This window comes from Lygodium microphyllum, chromosome 27 (assembly GCF_053477565.2).
Source record: "Lygodium microphyllum isolate KBCC chromosome 27, Lygodium_microphyllum_v1.1.10, whole genome shotgun sequence".
NCBI classification, from domain to species: Eukaryota; Viridiplantae; Streptophyta; class Polypodiopsida; order Schizaeales; family Lygodiaceae; genus Lygodium; species Lygodium microphyllum.
Window position 1 is genome coordinate 24,114,672 of NC_141161.1, and position 22,146 is coordinate 24,136,817.

At 42.0% G+C, this 22,146-nt stretch overlaps 1 protein-coding gene and 1 pseudogene across 7 annotated transcripts in view; both read right to left on the reverse strand.

Annotated features, from left to right (window-relative positions):
* Positions 1 to 21,923, reverse strand: part of LOC148012136 (uncharacterized) — a 36,209-nt gene extending 14,286 nt beyond the window's left edge. For 2 of the 7 annotated variants that reach the window (XM_087668788.1, XM_087668787.1), the window contains exon 1: positions 21,105 to 21,917. In XM_087668788.1, the coding sequence (XP_087524914.1) occupies positions 21,105 to 21,532 (428 nt within the window). In that variant the 5' untranslated portion in view covers positions 21,533 to 21,917. Of the gene's footprint in view, positions 1 to 21,104 lie in introns of all 7 variants that reach the window. The other 5 variants (XR_015689020.1, XR_015689019.1, XM_087668785.1 and 2 more) reach the window with 5 other exon arrangements.
* Positions 1,651 to 12,320, reverse strand: LOC148012138 (uncharacterized; annotated as a pseudogene).
* Positions 21,924 to 22,146: the final 223 nt, after the last annotated feature.

A 22,146-nucleotide genomic window follows, 5' to 3' on the forward strand; every position in this document is an offset into this window, starting at 1 on the left:
ATCTCGATCACACTGCGGTTCTTCCGTTCAAGAATACCATTTTCTTGAGGAGTATTGGTATTGGCAAACTCCTGGTGAATTCCTCTATCTGCACAAAACCGAGCAAACTCATTAGACACAAATTCACCTCCCTTGTCGGATCGCAAGGTCTTCAACTTCCGGCCTGATCGGTTCTCCTCAAAGAGAAGCCAATCCTTGAAGTGCGAGAAAGCTTCTGACTTTAGTGCCAAAAAGTAGGCCCATGTCATCCTGCTGTAGTCATCCACGATCAGCATGAAGTACGAGCTCCCACGCAGGGACTCATTCCTCATAGAGCCACATAGATCCGTAGATACGAGCTCCATCGGGGAAGTAGACCGCCGCGAAGCTGTGTGGGGAATGGCATCCCTATGCTGCTTCCCCCGTATGTAGGAGACACATGGCTGCTGGCTCACCACTATATCCGGCAACCCTCGAATAAGCTGTCCACGTGACGCCTTCCGAAGATAGTCATAGTTCAGGTGACCAAACCTAGCATGCCATAATTCTGACTGTGACTGTGAGGTAAGAAGAAGAGTAGAGAGGGCGGTGGAAGACTTCAATTTGTAAATGCCGTTCTCATATCCAGATGATAGAACCTTCCTCGATTCACGATCAAGGACTCGCACTGTAGTACTGTCAAACTCCACCAGAAGACCAAGGGAGCAAATCTTATGAACTGAAAGGAGATGGTACCCTAGTCCTAGTACATGCAAAACCTCTAAGGTATGGGTACCACCTCGTCCATCCGGAATAAGCTGCATCTTACCCCGACCTGCAACAGAAACTGAAGAGCTGTCGCCAATGAAAATCTGCCCACGCGAGGGTCGCAACTGGGCAACACCATCTGATGAAGGAGTCATGTGCCGTGAGGCACCACTACAACAATCCACTCTCGAGCCTGGGGGGCCGTCATCGCAGCATCAGAAGCATTCGGTGAAGCGTCCTCAATGACAGCTAGATGAAGAAATGCAGCTGATGAGGGTGCAGCCACTGCTCCAGAATCCTTGGTTTCCTTCTTCTTGGTGTCCTTCGTGTCTTTGTCAGAGCAATCCTTCTTCCAATGGCCAGTCTTTCCACAAATATGGCATGTGGAGTCTTTGTTCTTCTCCTTCTTGGACTTGTTATCCCCCTTCTTCTTCTTTTGGTCCTTCCCCTTCTTCTGAGAGGCTTGACCTGTCAGCGCCTCCGACTTGGAAGCATTCTGTCCCTTTAACTGTTCCTCTTGGTCCAAGACCATAGGAACCAACTCTTCCCACCGAAGAGTAGACTCTCGCCCAGAAGCAATGAGGGCAGAGTAAAATGTACCGAATCGTGGCAGCTTGTTAATGTGCTCCCGTAGCGAAGAAGACTTATTTACGGACAAAGTCCGCATCTGTACCTCCAAAGAAACCCTCTTCATTAGGGTCATCCGATTGTACATTTGATCAAGCTCCAGCCATATCTCACGAGCCACCGTCAAGTGCTCAATGTGAGCGATCACAGCTGTAGTGCATGATAGAAAGAGAAAGGATCGAATCCTCGCATTCAGTTTGTCCCAATGAGACTGGGCCTTGGCCAACTCCGCACGAGCATCGGAAGAGAGTTTGGACTCATCTCTTACCGAGGGCCGGTCAATCTCCTCCTGTACCAACTCCGCCAAATCATAGGACTCAAGAATGGCCAACATCATGACGCGCCAAATGCGGTAGTTGTCGCCATCGAGATTCTGATCCGTAGGAAGAGCTGGTACGACAGGCACCTTCCGGTCCATAATCGCCTGGAACTCCAAGTCCATCTCTGTAGACATCTTCACCTGCAATGCCTTCACAAACGCAAAAGCAGCCCCCTCTGACTGGATAAACTCAGCCTGCTAAGGCTCTTCCGCGTCCTGAAGCTTCTTCACCCGCCGGAGGCGATGAAAAAGGAAAACCTGCACTTGTAGGCTGAAAACTCAAACTTCCTCCGCGTCAAACAGCAGTAAACAGCAGCAAATCCACCACCTGTACTCCTTTCCTGTGCGCCCACACTCGTTTCAGCCTTGTTCCAAGGCGCAGCCCTCCTGTCTGCCCTTAAACGCAAAAAACGCAAATTTGTGTCGCGATGGAAACTCCTCTTCAAGTAGATTCTGCGCTCAGTCAGCCCTCAAACACTGCTCTGATACCATGTCAGAGTGCAGCGGTGCGGAAGCGTAGGACTGAGAGAGAGAGAGAACGGAGAGAGAGAAGGGAGAGAAAGAGACAGTGGACGATGAACATCTACTGTATAAAGAATGCTGAATACAAAGATATACACGGGCGCAGTGCGCTGGACTGCGTGTCTCCACCTCGACGATGCGACCTGCTGTCCACCTCGAAGTCTGCTGCAGTCTGCACTGTCTGCTGTCTGAAATCTGTGAACAGAGACAGATTGCGCGTCACCGGTCTGTAATCTGCGTCAGAGAAGAAGTGTATAGACTGCTGAAAGTGTCGACTATTAAATAGTCGAAATCTGCCACGAACTAGGGCGCCAGAAATAGGGCGCAGCCTGGAAACAAGTCGGCTGCATTAAATGCAGCCGACTGGGCTGCAGATAGTCGGACTGCCACGTGGCAGTCCGACTGCACAGTCCGACTGACTGTGCAGGCTATGATCTCTAACACAATTGGCTCTGCATTGTGCCAAAAGTTGGCCTCATGGATGAGATCCTCAAACAAGACTCCCTTGGGAATCTCCCTTTTAGGCCATGCAAGCCACCTAGAATCAACAATCATGCATTTGAATCCAATCCGACATTTGACCAGCTTCTGTAGAACAATGAAAAGATAGACAAATCTTCTACTACAAGGCTTTGCCAACTCTATATCACAATTAGCCCTAAAAATACCAAGGGCACATTGCTTGCGGCATACAAAATTCACAAAAAATTCAATCTTCTTTCACATTTCCCACCCATTCAAGCTTCCCCATGTCCTCAGTAAGAAGATCAAGAGAGTGTGATGCACATGGTACCCAACAAATGTATGGAAAGTCCCTCTCTACATAAAACCCTGCTAGTTTGCAATTGGTTGCATTATATGTTATCATTGATACCACATTTACAGGGCCAACCTCCATAATCACAGCTCTCAATTGCTCATAGATACATTGTGCGATGTCAGCCTCCGTTGAGCCATCTATGCTCGTCAAGAAACTAGTGCCAAGACAACAAGAAACCAAGATATTAATAAGAAGGCGTCGTTTGGTATCAGACCATCCATCACATAGTATGGTACATCTATACTTCACCTATGCAATCTTGAAACGCTCCAACTCCCTCTCAATGTCTAACACTTCGGCCTTCAACTCCTTTGTGCGAAGCGTATCATAAGATGGGGGACTTGAAGGTCTCAGGTAACCAACCTTCCTTCCATGGATCGGTGGTAAATCCCTGATTACAACTTAATTACAACAGCAAACAATTAATGCAAATCTGAAAATACAAATTTACCTACCGATCTTGGACAATGCACACCCGATTGGCCCCAAATTGTCGCCCCTTTCGGTATTTCTTTAGCTTTATTGAAGAAAAAGTTGATTTACAATAGGATTCTCCCAATCCCCTTCGAAATCCAAACTCCCCTTGCTATCCAACGTGACCAGCAAGTCTTCACCCCTTGATTCGAGCACTTAATTGGCCTTCACTCACTTCATAGACGATGGAAATGCCCCAAATTCAATGGCTGGCTAGTCCTCCACCTAAACTTAGCTGAAATTCACCTTCAGCCCTGAAAAGTCCAAGTCCTGGAGCTTCCAATTTTTGGCACACTTCCTGAGGCTGCTGCTAAACCCCAATTTTTGCTGTAAATTAGGGTTTACATCAGAGAAATTTGCAATTTCTCAACCTCCAAGGGTCCAAATGCTGAGATCTTCGAAGCTAGTCTGTGAAATGACTAGGAGATGAGAGAGAAAACTATAGAGAGAGAAAATTTAGAGTTTTGTCACAAAGAATGAGGCCTTCACTCAATTCATAGACGATGGAAATGCCCCAAATTCAATGGCGGGCTAGTCCTCCACCTGAACTTAGCTGAAATTCACCTTCAGCCCTGAAAAATCCAAGTCCTAGAGCTTCCAATTTCTAGCACACTTCCTGAGGCTACTGCTAAACCCCAATTTTTGCTGTAAATTAGGGTTTACATCAGAGAAATTTGCAATTTCTCAACCTCCAAGGGTCCAAATACTGAGATCTTTGAAGCAAGCCTATGAAATGGCTCGGAGATGAGAGAGAAAGCTATAGAGAGAAAATTCAGAGTTTTGTCACAAAGAATGACTGAAAATCAATCAAATGCAATTGCTTCCCTGCCACAATAGCTTGTAGATGCAAAGAACTGAAGAAAATCAGTCATTTACCATTGTTGCCATGTCTCAACAACCTATAGATGCTATCACCAGCTGTTGATTGGTCTTCTCTAACCCCTGGCTACCTCAAAAGGTCCTCCAATGGCTGCAAATCAAACTAGGGCAACCTTTCCAAATGGTTTTTCTAGCATTATCCATAATTAAATATTAATTTTCAATCTTTAAATACTAAAAATTAATCTACTAATTATTTCGATGCCCTGAAAAATAATCTCACTAACCAATAATTTAATTGGCTAGGCATCTTCCACTCCCTAGTGTCTTTGCGTCATCTTTGACCATCAAATTGTTATTAGATATCATTAAACGCCACTTCTCTAGAGTCACCATAGTTGCACCAGTACCATGTACGAAAGGTTTCATACTATACCATACTTTAGATACTGTACCTTACGTATTAGTTGTAGTGACCAAGAGGCACGAAGATCGAGACAATCAGTGTTCGTTATCAGCAATCAGACAGAGAGTGAAAGAGAGCAGAGTAGAGAGTGTACACAATTTATGGGTACAATGACGAGTGTACCACTTTAGGTTTTTAGATAGATATATATGTGTAAGTACAAATGCTAAGGGTGTGTTCACACTCGAGCACATTAAAAGGCACAAGGGCCTTTATTCCCAACAACCTCTCACCTAAAGGCAATGTGCCTTAAGAGGAGAAAAGAATCGGCTAAGTCTAGGTATATACAAAGCTTAAAAACATATAGCTATCTAACTCCCATCATATGTCGGCAATGAGCAAACCGCTCTGCTGGAAGACCCTTTGTGAGAAGGTTTGCAAGTTTATCATCTGTATGTACTTTAATAAGCTCAATGCTCTCGCTATCAAGTATATCTCTAATGAAGTGGTACTTCACATATATGTGCTTCATCTTCGCATCAAAGATGGGATTCCATGCTAGCATGATAGCACTCTAACTATCACCATGGAGAACAAATAACTCTGTAATGCCAAGCTCCCCCACCAAACGTGGGAGCCATAAAGCCTCCTTGCATGCCTCAATGGCAGCCACATACTTTGCCTCTTTAGTAGACAATGCAACACACTTATGTAGCCTAGAGATCCAAGAGACTGCTCCTCATATGAAAGTAAACACATATCCAAAAGTGAACTTTCTGCAATCCGCATGACCAGCATAGTTTACATCCATAAAGCCAACGACAAATGCCTTCTGCTTTCCAAAGCAGATGCACAACTCCTTTGTGCCATTGAGGTATCTCATAATACTTTTCACTCCTATCCAATGCTTTTTGCCAAGGTTTGCCATGTATCTACTAACCACTCCCACTACAAAGGCAATGTCAAGATGTGTAGCGACCATAGCATACATCAAACTGCCAACAGCTGAAGCATATGGTATCTTAGCCATTTCAACCTTCTCATCATCAGATGTAGGATTGTCCTCTGTAGATGCACAACTCCTTTGTGCCATTGAGGTATCTCATAATACTTTTCACTCCTATCCAATGCTTTTTGCCAGGGTTTGTCATGTATCTACTAACCACTCCCACTACAAAGGCAATGTCAAGATGTGTAGCGACCATAGCATACATCAAACTGCCAACAGCTGAAGCATATGGTATCTTAGCCATTTCAACCTTCTCATCATTAGATGTAGGATTGTCCTCTGCACTGAGTTTCACATATGGAGGCAATGGAACGCCAATTGTTCCCCCCCCCCCTCCATATTGAAATGTTGCAAAACCTTGGAGATATACTCCTGTTGAGATAGATAGAGCGCTCCTTTTGACCTATCTCTGAGTATTCGCATGCCAAGAATGTGATTTGCATCACCTAGACCCTTCATGTCAAAGCTGCCATAAAGACTTTGCTTCAGTGAGTTCAAGGCATGAGTATCCCTGCCAGCAATCAGCATGTCATCAACATACAGAACCAAGATAATCAAGCTGCCATCTACTGCCTTCTTAGTATACAAGCAGTGATCCACTTGACTTCTATGGAAACCTTGAGACTGCATAAATGTATTAAAATTATAATACTATTCTCTTGGTACTTGTTTCAACCCATACAAACTCCTTTTGAGTTTACATACCATCTTCTCTTTCCCTTTTACCACAAACCCTTCAAGTTACTGCATATATGTCTTCATGCAGATCACCATGTAAGAATGCAGTCTTTACATCCATCTATACGAGCTCCATATCTTCAGTTGCAACCAAGCCCAAAATGATTCTCAATGTAGTCATTTTGACTACGGGAGAGAAGATTTCATCAAAATCCATTCCATGTTCCTGGTTATACCCATTCGCAACCAATCTTGCTTTGTATTTTGGTGAGAAACCAGAAGTGACCATCTTGTAAGCCCATTTGCATGAAAGTGTCTTTTGCCCTTTAGGCAACTGCACCAAGTTCCAAGTGTCATTTTTCTCAAGAGATTCCATTTCTGACAGCATGGCTTTATACCATTTTTTGCTATTCTGTCTATCCATTGCTTCCTTGAAGCAAGACAGTTCACTATAATCTGTCAACATGACATAATCAGCCACATTGTTTGCACTAGGAATGAATCTATCAGGTTGTCTAGTAGCCCTGGAAGATCTCTTAACCCAATGATCATTGTTTGCTAGCTGTTGAGCATTTTCAGCTTGCTTTCCTGGCATTTCAGCCTACAAATCAGCATTAATAGCTTGTTGTCCTAACCGTTCCTACACATGTAGTGGCTCATTATCATGGGCAATAGTTGGCTGATCATTTTCAGCATTATTTTTTGCATTTACAGATTCATTTACAGCAGGTATTTTCTGTTGTACAACGGGCACATTTTGCTATCCAAAATGTATTTCTTCCCGGAATACAACCCTATGGACTTCCTCAATCTTTTCGGACTGTTTATGCATGCGATCTTCCCGGAAGATAACATCATTGCTGCGTACTACTTTCCTTTTCTCGAGATCCCATAATCTATATCCCATTTCACCCTTATCACCATATCCTAGAAAAATGCATTTATAGGACTTTGGCTCAAGTTTGCTGCATTTTTATTTACGAATGTGCACAAAAGCCTCGCAACCAAACACTTTCAGGTGAGCGTATGAAGGTGGCTTGCCCGACCACGCTTCTTGGGAAACTCCCCCCTCCAAACACCTGTTTGGTGACCGATTAATTAAGTGTACGACTATCATAACAACCTCTGCCCAAAAATCATGGGGTAATGCAACATGAGACAGCATCGTACGAACCTTATCCTATATGGTTTGATTCATACGCTCTGCAACTCCATTAAGGGGTGGATTATGAGGGGCAATGAGCTCCCTCTTAATCCCTTTACTGTCACAAAATGCCCGAAAGGCCTTGGACACATATTCTCCACCATTGTCAGAGCCAAGACACTTAAGTGTCTTATCAGTCTGATTTTCAACCAATACAAAGAATTTTTTAAATTTGTCAAGCACTTCATCCTTGCTACATATAGGATAAACCCATACCTTTCGTATAGCATCATCAACCAAAGGTGACAAAATATTTCTTTCCCCCTAAAGATAATCCTGGCATCTACCTTACATCTGAATGTACTGACTCTAGAGAAGAAGATTTCAGCGAAGGAGACCTTTTATGAGACGTCTATGCATGTTTACCATAAACGCAATGATCACAATGCTCAAAATCAGCATAACGAAGACAAGGCAAGTAACCCAAACGAGAGAGTACTTTCATTCCAATTTGACTCATGTGTCCCAATCGGCCATGCCACAAAGAAACACTTGGCTGCTTGGTAATGGCAACAACATGAACACTCACACTAGATACATGGAGAGGATACAAGGTATCACTTTTACAACCTCTAGCAATCACTCTAGATCCCTTACAAATCTTCCATTTCCCATCACCAAAGGTGGTATGAAATCCATCATCATCTAGCTTCCCTGTGCTAATCAAGCTCTTCTTGAGCTGAGGTACATGCCGTACATGCTGAAGTGTGAAGACAGAACCATGCTGAAGCTGCAACTGTACACTGCCAATACCTGCAATGTCATATGCATAATTGTCCCCAAAATAGACAACACCATATCAATCCCCTGTATAGGCACAGAATCACTCACGATGAGGGGTGACATGAAAGGAAGCACCTGAATCAATGTGCACCAAAGTGTGAAGAGACCAAGAGTACGTCATTCCCACTCTCACTGTCATGAGTGACTACATTCACCTCTTCAATTTTGACACTACTCTTCTTAAGTTGATCCTCTTTCTTTTCTTCCTTGCTATCACCTATCTTCTTGCCCTTTCCTTTCTCTTTCTTTCATTTGTAGCAGTCACGTTTAAAGTTACACTTCTTGCCACAATGATGGCATTCAATATCCTTACCACGCGATTTACTGCGTCCCTTGCTATCAAATTTGCTTTTCTGTTGTGATCTGTCCCCAGTATGCAAAGCACTGGAACACTTACTAGATACATTGTTTTGTCGATTCATTTCTTCCATGAGTAGAGCACTCTCTACATCAGCATACAAAAGAGTCGCATTAGAACTACTCATAACAGTCCTGAATGTATCCCAACTCTCTGGAAGAGTGCAAAGGAAAAAGGTAGCCGTAAATTCTTCATCAATCAAGAACTTCAAGGCAACCAGCTGGCTGAAAATGGAGTTAAACTCACTCAAGTGAGTAGAAATTGTTATACCCTCTTTCATACACAAATCCATAAGCTTTTTCAGCCAATACACTTTGCTTGCAGCACTCTTCTTACATACAATTCTTCCAATCGAGTCCAAATAGCATATGCAAAATCCAAGCCTTCAATGTTAAATAACAAGGCATCAAAAATCGATAGCTCAATGGTTGAGCATGCAAGCTCATTTAACTCATCCCAATCGTCCTATTCCATATCTCCGGGTTTTGCCCCTTTTGTCTTAATCGGCTTTGCTTGCTTCTTTTGCAACAGGATATTGTAGCATTGTTTTTGCCAAATTGCAAAGTTATGTGCTCCTTCAAGCTTCTTTATGTGCATGAGATTGCTGCTGTCACTGCTGCCAGCCATGATTTTCAGCCCAAATGTGACCAAAAATTTCAGCAAATGCAAGCCCAAACTATCACACAAGTGACCAAGGTACAAAGAAGCACCAACCAGCAATAAATGACCACGTAGAAGCAGAAATTTCAGATCTGTAAGTAAATTTTCAGAAACACCAACCATGTGCTACAGCATTCCACAACTGATTACAGCTGTTCCAAGGGCAAATGCATCACATTACATGAGAAATCCCAAAATTTAGCTGCAATTTCTGTTGTACATATATCCACGGGCATAAAATTTGACACGCACGGTCAAAAGCCCCAAAATTTTTGTGCTCAAAGCATCAACCACACATCTACATTGTCTCTAATATGTATAGAACAGGCCAATTTTGCCAAAATAGAGTAATTTCAACAAAACCCCCAAATTTTTACTGACCAATCTGTCCCAATTGCATTAATACATGTTCCAAAATGCATAAAATGGGCAAAATTAGCAAAATTTTACAAAATTTTGCAAAAGCCCCAAATTTCTCGGGTCCAAATGTGCACCAATGTCAGTCAATTTGACTCAGCTTAACAGAATTTCACCAATACAGTAAAAGCCCCAAATTTTATGGGTCCAATGTTGAGAAATTTCACTCAGAAGAGCAAAATTTCAATAATTTTGGCGAAATCCCCAATAGAAATGCGCACAATGTCTGCAATTTCTGATGCAGATACCTCAATTTTGCATGAACAGCACTCGGTCTAAAGAAGCCCCAAATTTCCAAGCTCAGATTGCACGAATATTTGAAGGTGTGCCTCCACGCGTGAACCCTTGGTCGGGGAATTTCCAAAAAAGGATTTTGAGGAGAAAAAAAAGGTTTTGAATGATGGGTCCGTTGGCTCGCCGTACAGGTCGCCGCCTCGTCGCCTGTTGTCCCGTCGCATGTTGACAGTTGCGTAGTCGCTGCCTGGTCGTTCATCAGTGCCCACTGTCTCATCAGCTGGCCCTGCCACACCTGCAGCTGCCCGTCCCTGCCCACTGGTCCACGCTGGACCTGTTGTCTGCTGGACCTGCTATGATCCTGTCGTGATTCTGGCTGGACCTGTCGCTTGCTGGCCAGTTAAAAGTGATTGTTTCCACTCTCCTCTCTGCCGACGGACAAACACCCAGCAGCTGTACGCGAGCTGCATTTTACATCGAGAAGCGTGCACTCTGTGCCCGCTCTCATACCAATTTGTAGTGACCAAGAGGCATGAAGATCGAGATAGTCAATGTTCGTTAGCAGCAACGAGATAGAGAGTGAAAGAGAGCAGAGTAGAGGGAGCGCATGATTTGTGTGTACAATGATGAGTGTACCACTTTAGGCTTTTAGATAGATATATATGTGTAAGTACAAGTGCTAAGGGTGTGTTCACACCCAAGCACATTAAAAGGCTATGTGTAAGTACAAGTGCTAAGGGTGTGTTCACACCCAAGCACATTAAAAGGCACAAGGGCCTTTATTCCCAACATTAGTACCATAAGGTACCAACTTAATTGGATACATCTTTCCCATTTGAACTGCACTTTGGGACGAGCTAAATGCTCCTTATATTAATATGATTTCCCTATGAGATTAGGTTATTTGAGATTCAAACAATTTCTCTCAACTTTCTCTCAAGCCCACAGTTCTCTTACTTGTATGAACATGCATGTATGATGTATCCACTCCCATCTATGTAGTTATAGGTTGTAGATAGCAGTTCGAATGTAATATTAGGTTTTGACATGTTACCCTCAAGTACTCATATTATATACTCTAATAGCATTGCTATTTAGACTCGAAATATATATTCTATTATCTTTAGTCCAAAATAATCGAGTTTTTTTCCGTACTAATATCGTACTGTACCTTTAAAAATCTTAAGGTACCATTTAGTACCGTATTTTATCATATCGTACCGTATTGTACCTTTCGTACCTAACAACTATGAGTGTCACCAACTAACACTTATAGCCAAATGAATGACTTGGGCCAAAAACTAATCGTACCGTATCTTAAAAAATTTTAAGGTATCATTTAGTACCGTATTCTACCGTGTCATACCGTATCGTATCTTTCGTACCTAACGATTATAAGTGTCACCAACTGACACTTATGGAAAATGAATGACCTAGGCCAACAATTGGCACCAGATACCACCAAGTACCTGTGCGACATAACTTATAGCAACTTTTGCCTTTGACATCCCGTGATTTCCTCGAGCCCCGGGCTCGTAAATTTACTTTAACCCCAATTCCATCTCACATGTGCAACATTTACTAAACCATATGATTAAAAATTAATCCACATGTTAAGTGAGGTTTTCAAAAATACATATCGTCATGATATCTCACCTACCTTTGCCACTGCACTCAACATATTGATGGAGGCAAGCTTTCATGCGTGTTCAAATGGCACATTGCATTCAAAAAAGTATTGCCTAACAGCCCTTCTAGCCTTTTCATGCGTCAATTTCAGCCAACTTTTTTGCAATATCCCTTTCTTCCCCTTCTGTTTGGTAAGCATGCTTGGAGAATTAGAGAGCTGAGATACATTTGCACTTAGATTGGCATTTGGAGAGGGAAATGTGATAGGTTGTAGTTGAGTTGTTGTAGCTCTAGATGACCCAACATTCGGAGATGAATATGTAGTAAAAAGGGGCTGCCTCATGTGAACATTTTCCTCCTCTTTCAATTTTCAACCGAGATCTCTTTGCTCAAAGGAATGCCTGTAGATCTCCGCCCACCGCAACAATCATATTGTGTAGGATGTCACCATTACAAGCAGCAATCCCTTACCCACGAATATTCAAGAGATGGGCCTTCAACTGTGGAGCACTTGCTTTGTAAACATTGCTGCAATGCTTGCACCTCCATACCTTTGTTCCACTGGATGCCCGATCTTTGCTTTCATCTGTGATAACCTCCACCTCTGCCCATCCTACAAATTTTGGATGTCCCATTGTGGTTCACGAGAAGAAGAGGATGGAAGAGGAGAGAGAAGAGGCGAGGAGAAAGAAGAGAGGGAAGATGGCAGATGAGTAGGCACATGTGAATTGGATAGCAAGAGGCGGGAGTTGCAAAAACGTGACGGCACAAGCCAGACACCAGGCGCAAGACTTGGTGTAGGACTGTTGATGGAACAAAAGTGGGCAGGCGCAAAAGCGAACATGCAGAGGACTTGGTGTGGGAATGTCGGCGGTCGATGAGGCAGAAGTGGACAGTCAACAAGGCAAATGGAGCGCGACAAACAAGCAAGATGAGAGGTGTGAGAGGCTACGCACACGATGAGTCACAAAAGATACGTTTCTTTTGATTTTTTTTGCTTTTTTTTTCACCAATCATAGACTAACATTAACCTTTGTTTTTTTGCAGACTAACTTACGTTTTCTTTTGGGGTCCCTCCTCCCCACGTTTTTTATGCAAAGAAACATTTTGTACTCTACAAAACGTTTTGTAAGTTTCAAAAGCAAAGAAGCACGTTTCTTTGTTGCTATGTGGCACATCCACATGAGAAGGTCTTAATAGGCTAACATGAAAAGCATTATGTATCTTCCAATATGGAGGCAATGTCAACCTATATGCCACATCACTTAACTTTTCCATTACCTTGAAAGGCTCATAGGTTAACACATTCGACTCTTTGCCTTCATCTTTTTGAGCCTTACCTTTTCAAAATACAGCAATATCTAATTACCCTCTACACACCCTAAGCACATCTCTAGTGATCAGCTATTATCTTTTGCTTCTCTTGAGACCTTTGAAGTGCTTGCTTGACCTTCTGTTAAGCCACGTCCATGCTCTCAACGTACTTATTATTGTTGGGTGTAAAGGCCCTTACGCTACTCCCGTGTATATATTACTTTACACATGTGAACACATCCTTTTGGATGTAAGTGTACCATACCCTAAGCACAAATATATTCTTTTATTCTTTGTGTGTAGCACACTGGTACACTCATCCCTCAACTCTTCACTCTTACTGCACTCAACAGCTATACACCTCAATTGACACGCACATTTCTTGATGCTTTATCTCGCACTCTTCAAACTAGTATCAAAGCATTGGAAAACACGTCTGTGTGCTCAAGGACTGGAACAAGCAATCATTGTCAATCTAACTAGCAATCATGACCAGCAAGCATAGGCAACAGGCAAGTGTGGCAGTCATGACCACCAGGCCCAAAGCTAGCAATTGCGGTAGTTTTTTTGCAGGAGTCAACTGTCAGACGAAGCAGGCGACAGTTGCAACAACGTTTTGCAGCAAGCGCAAGCGATGAACAAGCCTGCAAGTGACGAACTCACAATTAGCAAGGTGACGGGCAACAACCAACACATCACAAGTCAACGGCTGGGCTGATTTCTCAATTTTCTGATATTTATGACAATTTCAAATTCATTCCAACAAGCAGACCCCTTGTTCACTGACGGAGGTTCACATGCACAAACACATAGACCAGATCTGTGCAAATTTATGCCTGAAAATTTGGGGCTTTTTCCTATTCATACACTCTACAACACCATTTTGGGGTGTATTATGATGAGCGATGATTTCCCTTTTAATCCCTTTACTGTTACAAAAGTCCTAAAAGCCTTTGGACACATATTCCCCAGCATTGTTAAAGTGAAAGCACTTTAATGTCTTGCTGGTTTGATTTTCAGCAAGTGCCAAGAATTTTTTAAATTTATCCAAGGCCTTGTCTTTGCAACGGATTGGATAAACCCATACTTTGCGTGTGGCATCATCAACAAAGGTAATGAAATACTTCTTTCCTCCTAGAGATAATCCTAGCATTAGATATACATCCCAATGAACCAACTCTAAGAGTAAAGACTTTAGAGAGAGATTTTTTATATGACATTTGAGTATGTTTACCATAAATACAGTGATCATACTGTTCAAAATCAGCATACCTCAAAGATGGCAAATAACCCAAGCAAGAAAGCACTTTCATTCCAGTTTGACTCATGTGTCAACAAAGAAACACTTGGCTGCTCGGTTATGGCGACTACATGGTCACGCACACTAGATTCATGCAAAGGATACAAAGTATTACTTTTAGACCCCTTGGCAACAATGTGAGAGCCCTTACAAATTTTCCATTTGCTATCCCCAAAGGTAATGTGATAGCCTTCATCATCTAGCTACCCTATGCTTATCAAGCTCTTCTTAAGCTGAGGTACATATCTCACTTTATGCAAAACAAACACGAAGCCATACTGAAATTCCAATTTCACACTATCAATGTCTGCAATTTTACATACATAGTTATCCCCCAAGTGGACAACACCATGTACACCACCATTGTAGTCAAAAAACCACTCATGATGTGGTGTGACATGAAAAGACGCACCTGAATCAAGTATCCAAGTGTGCATATCATCCACAAAATCTGCAATCAATGTATGTGCACTCAAAGAAGAAGTAAGAAGTACATCACCATCACTGTCATTCTCATGAGTGACTACATTAATCTCTTCTATTTTCACATTGCTCTTTTTTACAAGCTGGCTGTCCTTTTTCTCAGCCTTGTTATCTTCAATGTTTTTGTTTTTGCCTTTCTCTTTCTTCAATTCAAAACGGTCACGTTTGTAGTGCCCTTCTTTGCCACAATAATGGCACTCCACATTTTTGCCACGAGACTTGCTGCATGCTTTATTTTTAGAACTACCCTTTTGCTGAAATCTACCTCTAGTGTGCAATGCATTAGAAGATATGTTTGCTCAGTTATTTGTCAATTGAGTTCTTCCAGCAAAAAACTCTCCACATCAGAATATAACAACTGAGTGTTCGAGTTACTCAAAGTTGTCCTGAAAGTATCCCAACTTTCAAGTAAAGTGCATAGCAAGAAAGTAGCCTTGAACTCATCATCAATATGAAAATCCAAAGCAATCAGCTAACTAAAAATTGAGTTGAACTCGTTCAAATGTACAGACATGGCTTTACCTCCTTTCATGCGAAAGTCTATTAATTTTTTCAGCCAATAAACATTGATGGCTGCACTTTTCTGAGCATACAATTCTTCAAGCCTTTGCCACATTGCATATACTGAATTCACCTTCTCAATGTTAAAGAGCAAGTTGTTTGACACTGAGAGCTCAATGGTAGAGCCGGCAAGCTCATCCAAGTCATCCCACTCGTCTTGTTCCATGTCTACTAGTTTTATTCCCTTTGTTTTAATGGACTTCACATGTTTCTTCTGCACCAAGAAATTGTAGCACTGTTTTTCCCATATTTCAAAATTATGTGCACCCTTAAGCTTCTTGATGTGCCCAAGATTGCTGCTATGAAGGTCCGGCCCCCAAAGACCCGCGTGGGACCCCCTCGGGAGCCCGTCTAGGCCCCGGAGCAGCTCTAGACCCATCCCCCAACTTTGCCATCTCGACCCCTCAACGCGTCACGGGACACCCCAGCACGTTACGGAACGCAACACGAAACATAACACGGCACAAGATTTACCCAAGGGCCCATCTTGAGGGCATCACATCATATTCATAGGTAGAAAGCATTTACAAGATCTTCGGGGCTTAGCAAGGGACTTTGTCACGGTGGGTGGGTGGAGCTATCAACGCACTACGACACGACGCCAACACCGTGGGTGAGGGAGCCATAATTTGCAGTACCAAATTAACTAAGCAGTCACCAAACGTAAGCCCAAATGTCACACAAGTAACCAGATACACTACAAGTACCAACCAGCAATGAAAATCCCAAGATTGCAGAAATTTCAAATCTATAAAAGGTATTTGTTGCTGCACCCCTCAAGCAATTACTGACACATTTAGAGACCAAGGCACCAATTACATGTGAAATCCCCAAAATTTCACTGCAATTTCTACAAGCCGCAAATTTTTAGAGGGTAATCCATCCAAATTGCATCAATACATGTACCCAGTGCATATACCAAACATTTGTTGCACAAATTGGAGGGATTTTGCAAAAGCCCCAATTTTCTTGGGTTCAAACTCCACAAATTTCAATGAAATTGAAAATATTCCACCAAAATGTAAAAAGCCCCAAAATTTCTCGAGCAAATGGGCACCAAATGCGCAATTTCTGAGTCGAATTATCTTGTCCTATGTTTAAGGACCCAGAAAAGCCCCAATTTTCTTGGGCAAATTTGCACATTGTGCTAGTGCATGTGAATGCCCAACAAAGGGAAAACAAAAATGGTAGAAATTAAGGAGAATTGAGAGAAGAAAAAAGGACGAACTTGTCGTGGCGATGACCAAGGCCCGTCGAATCTACTGCCTAGCCTGCAAACTGTCACCCGGACTATATTGTTGCCTGCCGACAAGCCTGCAACTTATCGATCCACCCGTCAAACCTGTTGCCTAGCCTGCGACTTGTCACCCTGAGTGCTGCAGGCAAGGGGAAGCTGTGACAACGTGGAGCCTACCTGTAGATATGGCAAGCACCTTGGCAACTTGCTCACCACAAGGCCGCATTTCTAGGCATCCACTGTCCTAAGGGTCTGCTTGTAGAGGCTCTGTATGCCACTTGTCAAAGTGTTAGCTACTCGCCTATCTTCTCACGCGAGTCACCTGTTCTAATACCAATTTGATGGTACTGCTAGGATCGAGATTGAGTGAGCTAGGATCGAGACTGCAAATTGATTGTAGAGAGAAGTATGAAAAGAGTGAGCAGCAAGAGTGTGAGCACGACACAATTAGTATTTGGTACAATGACCAGTGTTCCACTTTTTAGGTTTAGATAATATATAAAGTACAAAAGTGTAAGGGTGCATTCACACCCAAACACTGTAAAAGACACGATGAGCCTTTATTCCCAATAGTTTGGATGTGATCTCTATGTTCACATTCCAAACATGAATGCCAACATGAATACTCCTCAAGAAAATGGGATTTTAGAGCGAAACAATATGACTATGATCGAGATGGCTCTAGCTATGATGGAGCATCAGTAAACACCTTAAAGTCCTTGGGCTAAGGCAATGGCAACTACAATTCATGTTCTAAATCGATCATCTACATATACCATTACATGTATAACTCCTTTTGAGGCATATTTTAACCTAAAGAAAAATGTTTCCTATTTTAAGATGTTTGAATGTGATGCCTATGTTCACATTCCAAAGAAATAGAGGAATAAGTTCAAGCAACTTCTAAGAAACATAAGTTTTTTTGCTATAGCTCTCATTCACAGGGATACAAGATATATAATCCCATCTCATGGGATGTCTACATAAGTCAAGATGATCTAGATATAGTGCTTATAGAGTAACACTCAAAGATGCATAGCTTTAAGGTTTTACAAAATCCAAAATTTAAAAAATTCATATGACTCAATTGTTTCATATTAAGCTCACTCTAATTTTAAAATTTTATATCATAATGTTAAGTAGCTAAAAACACCGCATCTTCTTTACAAAATTGTTACTCAACTCGGATGGCATGTGTTTTCATTCTAGGAGACATCGCTTTATTAGCCCCTTTACCCCAATATAACATTCTCGCATTTTGCACAAGATTAATACTAGCTAGACCATAAAATCAATGTATAAATTTAACATATGAAACTTATACTTTTTATATAACTAATAATAGTTTACTATTTATGAAAGAGAATCAAGTTATATTTGGCAAATGGACCTACTTACTCTAAATGTAATAGAAATTAATATAGAGATACACAACATTGTTTGCTTCACTTGGATTAAGCATCAACACAATACTAAGCATCGTCATAGTTTCCCATTGACAAGGAGGTAATACCATATAATACATATTTGGTATTGACATCCTTCTTTGAGGAAACTAAATGCCTACACAACAATAATTGGTAATCTAAACAATACATGTTGTCTTAAACATGTTTTAATGAACATCAAAATTGTGATATAAAAAACTAATGGCGCCTTCATATACATATTTCTTAGCGTGAAAAACACAACCACATTTGCAATATTAACCCTAAGTCTCATCATATTGTGCCACTAATTAAAAGATTCTTAGTAAACCACAAAATTGTTTCCACCCTAGTTAAAATACGATTTGGCTAGTTATTGTGCCTACATACATCAATCCAAAAAGTATCCAATCTATTTGAATGTTTTAATAATCTTAAAGGTTAAAAGGAACAATTACACATAAATCTAAGAATCTTGAAGTAGATGTATACATTTTGAGCTGTCACGTAAAGATTAAGACTATCTAAGCTCATTTAAGAAACCTATTACCCATTATACATGGTATGTAGTGAAATAATATTTTTGTATTTCTTCATCTCTCTCTTTGATGTTATTTCTTTCATTTCTCCAATTATTTCTTACACACTAATTGTCATGTTTCTTCAATTCTCTCCACACAACATCCACCTATTTTATACCGCAAGGTGATATACACACAAGCTAATATTGAGCCATCGCTACACATTTCCCTCAACACAAAGACCTACTAAAGTATATTGTCAAGAGATGTATCAATACACCCTTGTAATCAATTTCATGTATATTGTAGCAAGTAACCATGTGAGTTTTGATACATATCCCCGAAATTCAATTACTCAACCCGATTGTACATCATAAGACCACTTCAACAATTATTCATAGATCACATCCATGTATATCTTAAAGGCTTCCAACTCTAGTGAATTGTTAGGCTTCATACAAAAAACCACCAATTTGGCCATTGTTGGATATTATGACCTATGTACTGCTCTTAAAACCATAGTAACCAAAAAAATCATCGTTTTACAATTAGCATTTTTTCCACACTAATTATGTGTCCAATCACCTCATCCACCTTTTCATAGTTTGTAATTTTGCAAAATGAAAAAGTTTTTCAAAGAGTTTCTTTTGCTAAAAGAACATGTAAACTGCTTTCCTATTACAATACACATTTTTTCTACGTTCTCCTTACACACCCCATCATCTCCACCACATCTCTTCCTCTTCATTCTCCACCTCTTCCACACACTGCTCCACCTTCCCCTCTACCTTGGGCCTTTTACCAGAAGCGTAAATGCCTCCCCACAAGGTTCTCACTCATGAACATAAATTTCTCCTTTCACTTGCATTATGTATTATATACATATAGTAGCCTGTATATCTTGATTTGTGATCATGAATGCTAATTTCTAAATTAGTAGGTCAAATGGATGTTTTGGTTTTAGTCGTTTAGCTTTTGACTCTCGAATCTAGGTGGAGGAAACCTCGAAACCAAACGGTAGCTAACGAAATGAAACACAAAATGAAACCCCAAAACATGAAACAAGATGAAATATTTCTGGTGATTATGCTTAAAACACATAAGAAAATATCAAAAGGCAACAAACTTTGGGGCCAATAGAGTAGTGAGGATTGCTCAGAGTCTTGCAAAGGACTAGTCACCAATAATCCACCTTGTAATCCAAAAACCATTGCTGGACATTATGACTTGTGTACACATGTGGAAGATGGACTCCCTCGACTGTGTTATTAATTTACTGTCTTCTCAAAGGATGGGAGCTTGTGGTCATCATGAGGTGCACACGTTTTGTTCACTGCTGAAAACAACAATCAGCAGAGAAAAACCCGAAATCAGCAAATTATCACCTCAGGATCACATTACCAGTGATGGGGATTTGTTATCCTCAGACACAGGCAATTGTTGAATGTTACAGGTCCTAATCGATGATCAGATAGCAGCCAGATGGCAGGTCACTAGAGCTAGTCTCTCTCGTTACACTGACCACTGCCTACAGTCGAGGGAGTCCATCTTCCACATCAGAAAAGTATTAATTTGCTGATTTAATTTGCCAATCTATGTCTTATTATATTAATTTGCTGATTTGTTCACATGTGGACACTAAAGTAATGTTTATTGTCTACTGTTAATTCTACAGGCCAGTTTCATGGTTCCATCACTGAGACATCGCCATCTTCTCAAAGGATGGGAGCTTGTGGTCATCATGAGGTGCACACGTTTTCTTCACTGCTGAAAACAACAATCAGCAGAGAAAAACCCGAAATCAGCAAATTATCACCTCAGGATCACATTACCAGTGATGGGGATTTGCTATCCTCAGACACAGGCAATTGTTGAATGTTGCAGGTCCTAATCGATGATCAGATAGCAGCCAGATGGCAGGTCACTAGAGCTAGTCTCTCTCGTTACACTGACCACTGCCTACAGTCGAGGGAGTCCATCTTCCACATCAGAAAAGTATGATCTGAAGATGCTTCCAAAAGCACTATTGGATATCCAGCACCTTTCAGATAAATTGACAGTTCACTCACCTAAATGATTGTTTCATGAAACAACATCATTTGCTCTCTTCATCATCACAGTTAGTGAAGCAGGCATCCAACCTTGCCACAAGGGACATCCCAAATATCAGCTTCAGAAGCAAGTGGATGAGATGACCCCTAATGTTACAGGCATTGATACAGTTTATTCGATTCGGCTAAATATAAGAACACTTTACAGGCATATAACAAGTGGTACTCTAGAATGAAGCTCCAGGGTGGTGATGCACCCTACACCAATCATCCTACCATGTGGCTAGACAATCAGAGGGAAAACTGTCTCAGCTTCAGCTCAGTTGTAGACCAAGGTCTGCTGTCGGTCATATGTAGATGGTTGCAAATGCAAAATGGGCTTACAGAAACAGCATGGCTATTAACAAACAAGGTAAGCAGACGGATTCAAACAAGGAACAATGTGGCCGGTACAAATTTTAAAAGCTCAAACAAAAGGAAAACAAAGCTAGAACATGGCACGAGAGCTTCCCAGGGTCTGAATACCTGGCGGCCCTGAGCTTCTTTTTTTCATCCTCACAAACAGTCCCAAACCGCTCTGCTCTGCGCCTTTTCCTCTCATTTTCATCTTCTTTGTGCAGGGTGACAGGATTGATGGCCAAGACTCTGCCCTCCTCAGTGGAGGAAGATGTATCCTGCAGCTTGGCATCGTTCTTAGCCGTGCCAGACACTTGGGTTGCGGCGGTGGCAACTTCGGCAGATTGATTGGCTTCTGAACCAAGCAAGGGCTGCTGTGCGTTTGCTTGGGGGGAGTCAGAAGGGGGCGAAACATTGCCGGCGACGATCAATGGCGACTTAAGCTTGGCGAAGCGGGTAAGAATGGAGTCCTTGAGCACCAATCCTTTGCTGGCGAGGGCGTCGCGGAGCTCCTGGACCCTGCCAACGTTCAACTCCGAAGGCGCGGGAGACGCCATGGGGGTGCAGCAAGGGGCCAGATTCAGAAAAACGCACAAACGCACACGCACGCACGCACAGACGGACAGACACAGCCTAAACGAAGACACACAGACACACGTAGCCTGTACAGAGACACACTCGCACAGAGACACAGGGAGACAGACACACACAGCCTATACAGAGACACGGGGAGACACACACACAGCCTAGAACAGAATGGTTCACCGGCCTATTACCGAGTACTCTCGGGTCTCCTCCCTCGTCAGAGAGCGCAGTCCATCGGTATTAGCAGAGACAACATCGACACAACGTATATCTTTCTGTGCGATTTGACCGCCCCATATGCCTTGTTCACATGCACACCTTGCTGCAACCATGTGCTGTCTCCCTTCTCGTGTCTAAGTGCGTGTGTGCCCTCCAGGACGGCCCCCCCCAACTCCCACGAGCTATCGTATCTCCAAAGTCAGACTCGTCATGACTCGTGACCTAAAAATACTTGAGTGACCTTTCACATCGTAAGGTAACACTATGGTTGTTTGTGCCACCAAGGGTACCTTCCCACGAGAGGTTTTCAAAAAGGGAAAAACCTAGACCTAAGGACATCTTGGGCCTTCCCACATGATGTTCCCAA